At 64.3% G+C, this 8492-nt stretch overlaps 1 protein-coding gene across 1 annotated transcript; it reads right to left on the reverse strand.

Annotated features, from left to right (window-relative positions):
- Nucleotides 1-56: 56 nt before the first annotated feature.
- On the reverse strand, nucleotides 57-7509 carry Lhx5 (LIM homeobox 5). The gene is made up of 5 exons (XM_090319889.1): nucleotides 7337-7509; nucleotides 5170-5393; nucleotides 4245-4522; nucleotides 3501-3666; nucleotides 57-686 (listed from the first exon to the last, which is right to left on the reverse strand). Exons 1-5 carry the CDS (start codon nucleotides 7507-7509, stop codon nucleotides 319-321), a joined length of 1209 nt encoding a protein of 402 aa, XP_090176015.1. The 3' UTR covers nucleotides 57-318.
- Nucleotides 7510-8492: the final 983 nt, after the last annotated feature.

Raw genomic sequence — 8492 nt, forward strand, 5'->3', positions numbered from 1 at the left:
ACCGCCGGGCTTGCAGAGAGGGGGGAGAAACATGGTTGCCCCCCCCCGCCCCCCCCGTTTGTCTGGGAGAGGGGTGGGGGCCCGGGGTCCGTCTGATCAGTGCTTGGAATCTCCTGACCTTGCAGAATCTTGACTTTGGTCCCAAGAAATTGCTCCCGGCTGGCGCTGGGCAGAGGGAGCCCCCCGAGGGCCAGCGGGATGCAGGGAGAGGGTCGGAGGGAGACCCAGGCGCGTCGGGGCGTTTTGGTTTCGGTGGCTGCATCCAGGCGTGGGGGGGGGGGGGCGAAGGCAGGGGAGCGGGCGGCCCAGCCCTCGGCCTTACCACACGGCGGCCTCGTTGAGCTCGGGGTTGGGGTGCGCCAGCGCCCCGCTGTAGCCGCCGGTGCCGCTCATGGGGAAGGGAGGGCTGGGGCCGCCACCGAACACCTCCCCGGGCATGGGGTGCAGCGCGCCCGGCAGGCCCGGCTCCGGGCTCGGCGTGTCGGGGTGCGAGGTCATGTCGGTGAAGCGGGGGTTGTCGGCGGCGTGCGCGCCCACCAGCGGGGGCTCCAAGGCGCCCAGCGCCGTCGAGCCGGGTCCCGAGGCGCCCAGGAAGCTGGAGTCGGCCGGGGACTGCGCCTGCGACGGCGGGCCGTGCGCAAAGAAGTCGTAGTTGCCTCCGGGAGCATAGTAGTCGCCTTGGTAATCTGCGGGGGGGCGGGGAGGAGAAAGGGGGGGTGAGAATCCGACACCCCCAAGGCAGGGACCCGGGGAGACACCGACGGAGTGGGCTCAGACCCGCGGGCGGGGGCGCCTGCCGAAACGAAGGGGGACCCCTCGGTACAGGTGGGGCATTGAGAAATGTCCGGAGGAGGAGGGGCTCCGGCCTGAGACCACCCAGAAACGGAGCCAGCGACAGATACGAGCCCGAGGCCGCCGGCACGGGCAGACCGGGCGGGGGACGCGGAGACCGCGCGTGGGACCCGCGCGCGCGCCAGCCCGGTGGAGGCGCCGCAGCCCTGGTCCCGGGAGGTCGAGGGGTCGCGAAAAGACGGGCGCGATCGATCGACTCAGGGAAAACGCAAACTCGGAAGAAAAGGAGAGTTCGAGAACCGGCAGAGAGACGCAGAGCCGGGCGCGGAGTGGAAAGAACGCGCCATGCAGGCGACCCGAGGAGGAGGAGAGCGCACCGAGCTCAGGGTGGACGCGGGAGGGGGGCACAACCCCGACACACAGCAAGTGAGGTGCTCTCGGCAACCCCTCTCCGTCCCTGCACCCCGCCGACCCAACACAGCCCCTATTGTCCGGGTGCAGGGGGGATCCGATCGTTTGAAACAGCCTTGCCCAGTCAGGAACCCAGAAAGCGGAGCCCGGCGATGGCACTGGCCTGGGCACCCAGGTTCCAAGCTATCTGGGGACACAGCCCGCTTGGAAGCCTTCTCCCAAGAAAAACACCTGGATGAGCACCCCACAAATTTTGGGGTACAAGACCCCGGGCCACCTTCCCCAACCTTAAGCTGTTTCTGCACCAACCCTCTGCCCTTCTATAAGGTCTTAAGGGACAGCAGCCCCACCAGAAGCCGCTCAAGGGTTGGGGTGCGGGCTCCTACCCAAATTGGCACCCCCAGTCTATAGGGTAACCGCGACCCGCTTTGAACGACGGGAAAAGCGCCACAAGCGGACTCAAGAGCCTCTCCTTCCTCTACCCCGCTCCCCCGCCTGGGGTCTCAAACGCTGAGGATTGGGGACACTCCTGACACCTCCCACTATCTTCTCTAAACCTTGAAATCCACCCAAACTGGGGGTGTCCGTTTGTGCGGCGTGGAGATGGTTTAGACAACATCGCCAGGTTACAAAAAAAACAAATGCCAATTAACTCATCCCCAAAAATGAGAAATGAGGTTGAGACGAGGCAAATCTGGGGGTCCCCAAGAGATGAAGCTGGGGGGACGAGCCCCGCACGGCGGCGCGGGCCCCGGCGTCGTCCTGCGCGCCGCCTCCGCCCATATGGCGGCCGGGCCCGCGGTAATTGGAACAAACGCTGTCTGAAAGGGGCACAAAAGCCCGGCTGCGGCTTTGTCCGCGCTCCCACGGGGAGCCGCCCGCCCCGCTGCCCGCGCCTCCAGCTCCGGCTCCCAGCGTGGATTAGGCGGGGCTGCCTCGATCGCTGGGGGCTGGGGGGTCCTGTCCTCTGCCTATTTCCAGGAAAAAAGGGGCCCCCACGTCCGGTCCCCCCATCCTGTCCATCGGGCTCGCGGGGAAGGGAGACGGCAGGGCTGGAGCGGGGCTCGCAGCTTCTCCAGGTGGCCCCCCCCTTTCAGCAGGCGGGAGGAAAGCTTTGGGGGGAGTAGAGGATGGACGGGGGGGGGGCGGCCAGGAGAACACGCCCACCATCCCCCCCCCCCGTCTGTCCGGGCTGGACCCCCACTACCACAGGGGGGAAAAATGCAACAACTCAAACATTTGCCCATCCCGTCCAGGGCCTTCAGCCGAGTCCCCACCCTAGGCCTCGGAGCCCAGGCTGATCCGGGGGTTTGTGGACGCCGGGCTCCCCTCCCTTCACCGCTCATTGTGTCTAAATTCACGTTTTTAAGGGAAGTCGCCTCTCTCGAACTCGGATTCTAAACCCCAGCAAAGCCTCGGCCGCGGTCGAGCGACGGCCCCGACAAAGCCGGGCGCCTCCCAGTGAGCCGCACCGGCACGGGGCTGCCTCCCCGCAAGTGCAAATGTCCGGAATTAAAAGGTGGGGAAGTGGGGAGGTGGTGGGTCCGGAGCGCAGTGCCCCCACCCAGAGAAAGGGGTTCAATATCCGGAGTGGGGGGGCTGGGATGGCTGTGGGGCGAGGAGGAGAAGGAAGGGAAGAGAAACCCGAAGGCCAAGCTCGGTGCACCCCAGACAAGAGCAGCCCTCCCCAAAAACCCACACATTCCGGGTGGTTTCGGGGGAACTTGGAGCTGGACCGCTGGCCTGCGGGCGGGAGAGCGCCGGGCGCACAGCCCAGGGACGGACAGGGACTGGCTCCGAACCCCCTTCCCTTCCCACCCCGAACCGCACCCCAAATGTGCTCGGCCCACGCGGCCCAGACACACCAGGCTCTCAGGCAACCGCAGCGGGGAGGCTGTCGCGGGAGGCTGTCCCCCAGGGTGCAGACCCCGTGGGTCTCTCCTTCTGGGGTGCCGCGGAGAAGGTGGGGTAACGGAATGTGCCTGTAGCTGGTGTCCGGCCGGCTATGTGTCCCTGGACACGTGTGTGTACCCACGTGTCACTCTCGTGTGTGTGTGTATGCGGCGCCCGGCAGTGGTGCCCAGTCTACTGTTGGGTGCGGGAGGTGTTTACGCGTGAGTCGTGTGCGTGGACGTGTTCGGCCGCGCGGGTCTTGGATTTTGTGCCCAGCCCGTGCGGGAGGAAGCCGGGAGCACTTGGGGCGGTGGAAAGCGCGCCCAGGCCGAGGTCCCCCGCACTCCCGGCCCTAGAGTGTGGGCCCAGGTGCGGAGCAGCGCGCCCTGGAGTGCCCCCCTTACCTCCGTAGTAAGTGTACGGGGTGGACCCCAACATCTCCGACTCGTCCAAGCGGCCGCCCAGCGGACGCATGCGCCTGGGACTCCGAAAGAAGGCGTGTCTCCGCGCGCCCAAAGCGCTCAGCTGTTTCATCCGCCGCTCTTTGGACCTTCGGTTCTGAAACCACACCTGGGATAGAGGGGTGGGGTGGAGGGCAGTGAGCTGGGGCGGGGGGTAAGCCGAGGCCTCCCCTCCTCTTCCTGCCTGGGCCACCCCTGCTGGGTCCTAGCGCCTGTGGCACTCCAGGACTCCCGAGAGGCGGAGGCCGGCCGGGATTAAGGCCGGGAGGGGTGGAGAGGGGCCTCGGAGAACCAGCCAAGGGTGAAGGATTTCGCAGACCCGTGGAGAGACTCAAAGAGCCCAGGGCTTCCAGGCCCCGGCTGGCCTGACGGCTTTATAAAGGCCTCCCGCCCAGCAAGGCTCCGGCCGGCCTCCCCTCTGGAGGCTGGCTGGGGCTGTTTGTCTGTCTGCCAGCGCGCCTCTGGACATTTCCTTTCTGTGCTCGGAAAGGAGGGGTCCTGCCCCCCCCCAAAAAAAGGTTTAAAACCAGGACGGGGCACAAAGTGCAGTGACCCCATCCACGTCGCACGAGAGGAAGCCACTGGGTCTGGACTGAATCTTTTGCCTCAAAATTCCCCCTCCTGGGGCAGATCAGATGCCCGGGGGACCCGCAGGGAGGCGGGTGGGGACCCCCACGCGAGCCGCACCTGGATGACTCTCATGTTAAGGCCGGTCTCCTGCGCCAGCTGCTCCCGGATGTGGCGGGTGGGCTTGGGTGTGGCGGCGAAGGCGGCTTTGAGGGTCTCCAGTTGCTTGGCTTTGATGGTGGTGCGGGGCCCTCGCCGCTTAGTCCCGGAGTTCTGCTCCTCGTTCTCGTTGTTGGCCGTCTCCTTGTCGGACGAAGTGGAGTTGTCTGTCTCCTTGGGGTCGTCCTGTAGTGGGTCCTGGAGATCCGGGGACAAACTGCGGTCCGTACAGGATGACACTGTGGGGTTGGGGGGGGTCGGGGAGGGAGGCGACAGCAGCGTCAGCAGCTGCCAGATTCCACTCCAGTTCAGGGGCCTCTGCCAGCCAGCCAGCCGGGCAGGGACCCCTCCCTCCAGCCCCCCAACCTGCCACAGCCCCTCCCCTAGAGACCCGCCCCCGCCCACTCTTCCTAGACCAGGCTTGGCTTTGAAAGCGACTTTCCTAGCTCTCAGGAGCTGGGTAAGGGGACTGGGCCTCCGGGTGAAGGGACACCAGAAAAGAGAAAAGTACAGAGGTCCTCTCGCACCTTCCCTCCCGGGATCCTAACTCCAAATCGAACAAGCGCTCTTCTAATGTCCCTAGGAATTACATAGCTCTCAACCCACACCGAATAATGAATTAGGCTGTTGCAAATTAGACCAGAAGGACAGTTGCCTTAAGGCTCTATCCAGAACTTGAAGTATTTTTGGAGGTTCAGGCTCTAAAAGTTCCCTGTTCCCCAGTCCTCTCTCCATGCCCTATACACCGGCTGTCCAGAGACTCGTGTTCTCTGAGTCCAGCACTGGACCCGGTACAGGGAGACAGAGCCGTCACCGTGTGCAGGGTGGAGGGCGGGGTGCCAGAGAGAGCAGAGAGCACCACGAAGGGTAGTGGCAGCCAGCATACCTGAGTTAAGGCTGCTCTCCTTGAGGCTGGAGGAGCTCAGGTAGTCGTCTTTGCACACGAACTTGTTCTCGTCGATCACGTACAACTCCTCCCCGGTGGACAGCTGCTTGTTGCACACCAGGCAGGTGAAACAGTTGAGGTGGAAGACTTTGCTCCGGGCTTTCCGTACCAGGTCGCTGGGCGAGATGCCCTGCGCACAGCCCGCACATTTGGTGCCAAAGCGCCTGTGGACACAAGGCGCCTGTCACTGCAAGGTGGACAGGAGCAGCCCAGCATTCAGTCTCTCCAGCCTCTGGCCTCTCTCCATCTGCCCTGAGAAGCTTCTCTTCCCACTTCTGTCCTTCCTGGCCAGGGTAGAACTGGGACAAATGCCCTGGGCTGTTCTTGGGCTGGGGGTCTGCCCTGCCTCAGTGGGTAGGCCCTTAGGGGCTGCAAAGGGGTCTGGCACTGGGTGCAGCCTTCGGCCCAGCAGGAGCTCAAGCCCCGCCAAGGCACCTCCCTGCCCCCATCTCCCAGACACACATATGCCAGGTGGTTTTGGTCACCTCCAAGGATTTTAAGCCAGGAGACTGGGTTGGGGGCCACTTGGTGCCTGGATCTTTTCTAGTTTGGTAGAGCCGGGGGGGGGGGGGGGGCGCGGGCCGATCTGTCTGGCCAGGTGGCCCTGGCTGTAGGGTGGGGGGCTGTCTTCATGGGTGGACTTGAGCCCAGAAAGACCTTTCCCTGTGCTTACTGGGAATCTCCACAAATGCTTTGTGATGGGACCGTGGGATGGGCTGGGAACTGCAGCCAGCACAGCTTCAGAGGGCCAACTCTGGAAACAGAGGCTGAATCGCAGCCCCCCTCTCATTTTGGGCCCTGGCAGGCACCAGGTGAACGGGAGCAGAGGCAGCCCTAACCTTCCCCCACCTCAGGACTCCATCTAATCCCCCTTTCCCGTCTTCCTGACCCAATCCCTGAGTCAAGAGGATGAGGCCTCCCCCATATCAGCTAATACAGACCCCCGAGGAGAGGGATGGGGTGCACATCGTGGGGAAAAAGGGGATCAGGACCCTGGAAATCTCATGTCTACACACACCCATGTCTCGAAACGGGGAATTTGGGTGACATTGATGTAGTGAGGGCATTAGAAGCCATAAGTCACTTTTGGCTTTATCCGGCCATGTAATTGGCCCTACGCACCTTATCAAAAATCATTATTAGGTGCTTTGCAAGCACCACCACAGGAGGGGGTGGCGGGCGCGGGAGGGGGGGGAGGTGGTGTCCTGGGGAGTTTACACATGTAAAGGTGAGGCTGACATTTTCTCCCGCTCCATTTCCCAAGTGCAGAGCTCTGGGGCCGGTGGCTAGGTGCTAATCACACGATCCTCTGCCGCTTTCAGCGCCTGGAATTCTCACTCACAAAGCTGGGCTGGATGTTCAGTGGAAGCTGGCAGGGTTAAGCTGTCCCTAACCCTCGTCCCCGCCTCCATAGGCTTCTAGGCTATCTCCACCGGCATTTCTTAATTGGGGAAACTGAGGCCCAGAGAAGCGGTCTGGCTTAGCCTTCCTTAGAGGCACACCGATGGGTGTGTGTGTGTGTGTGTGTATGTGTGACAGCCCTGAATAGACCCCAAAGATCCAGATTCTCAGCTTTCATTTGCTTGGTACTCCTCAACGTCGGAGGCAATGTTTACAGGTCAGGTGTGAGGGGAGCCGGGAGGGAAAGGACAGCTCCTCTTCTCCTGAGGAAACCTTCCTGGCTGAGCCTCTCTGGAGCTGGGAAGTTTCTGTTGGTCCCAGAGTCTGGGGCTCCAGGATTCCGTTCAGAAGAAGCCTCCGGCCGCCCCTCACCCCCAACTCCCCAGGGCGCCTCCCCTGGGCCAGCTGTAGGGGAGGGGCGGGTAGTGCTGGAGCGCAAGTTTGCCCCAGCTTCCTCCCCTCCGTCCCGCCCCGGGGGAGGGGGGACGAGGGGAAAGCTCCCCGGGCTCCCCTTCCTCCGCCTAGGCGCGGGGTCCTTTCCCGGAGGGAGGATGGTCGGGGAGGGGGACAGCGTCCTCGCCCCTCGCGCGCTCCGCCAGGCCGGGTGGGCTCAGGATCGTCCCCTCCGCTCGCGCGCGCGCCCGGCTCCCCGCAGGAGCGCGGCGGGGAGGCTCTCAGGCAGTCGGGGGCTGGGGGAGCCTCTTACCTGAAGAAGTCATTTTTGCAGTAGAGCTTTCCCTCGCGTGAGAAGCACTTTTCTGAGAGGTTGGTTTTACACTCGCAGCATTGAACACATTTGATATGCCACGCGCGGTCCAACACGTTCAGCAGGAAGCGATCGAGGATGGGCCGCTCGCAGCCGGCACAGTGCACCATCATAGCCCCGCGCCCCGGCGGCTCGGGCCGCCTCGTCCTCCCGCGCGGGGCCCCCCGGCCCCCCTCCGCCGGCCGCTCTCCGCCTCCGGCCTCGATCGCCGCTGGGCGAGTGTGGACCGGACCGGGACCCGGCCGGCGGAGCCCTCGGCGCGGTCTCCGGCCTGCCGCTCGCTCGCTGCCCGGGGGGAAGGGGGGTGGGGTGGCGTTCACAACTTCATGCCCCGGCTGGGTCCTGCGCGCCGGCTCGGGCTCCCGGGCTGCTCCTGGCGTCTCCGGCGTCTCGCCGGCCCCGGCCCTGCGGATCGGCTCTCCCCGGTGCTGGAGGCCCGCACTTTCTCCCACTTTCAAGCGGTCCCGATCCTCATCTTTGTCTGGCCGCCGCCTAATTCGCGCATCCTTATTCAGATTTGATGACGTGGCGGGGTACGTAGGGGCCCCGGCGGCCAATGGGCGCGCCGTGGCCATGGCAACCGCTTAAATTTATAGCATATCTAAATTGGCTACAGCGTTGCGGTCGGGACAGAGCAAAAAAAACACGGCATCAGTATTGTTGAGTATTAGCTTGTACCTGGTTCGGAGGCTAAGTAAGTATTTACCTTCCAGTTGGGGCTGGGGGGCGGGGGTGGAGCGGGGACGCTGCGCCATCCGAACACCTCGGCTCTATTCCCCTCTCCCTCCCTCCTCCCACCGCAAATATTTGGGGCTCAGGTTCCCAGGCCTAGTCAGGGAGAGGCAGCCCCCCCACCCCACCCCTCTGCCACCCTCGGAACTTGAGGAAGTAGTCCGGGGCCCCGAGAGTGCTCTGGATCGCGTCCCACTCCTCCGCCACCTCCAAGGGCCTCAGTACCCCCAGCACCGCCCCCCTGCAACCCTGAGGCTGAGCCCCCCCCCCCTCCTGGGAGGAGGGTAAGGCAGCTCTTTCGGCCTGGACGCCTTTTGTCATACCTGGCCTCTCCCCCGGGAGAGCCGGAGGCCCCCACCAGGCT

Source organism: Megascapheus bottae, chromosome 28 (genome assembly GCF_031878675.1).
Source record: "Megascapheus bottae isolate mThoBot1 chromosome 28, mThoBot2.hap1, whole genome shotgun sequence".
In the NCBI taxonomy this organism is placed as follows: domain Eukaryota; kingdom Metazoa; phylum Chordata; class Mammalia; order Rodentia; family Geomyidae; genus Megascapheus; species Megascapheus bottae.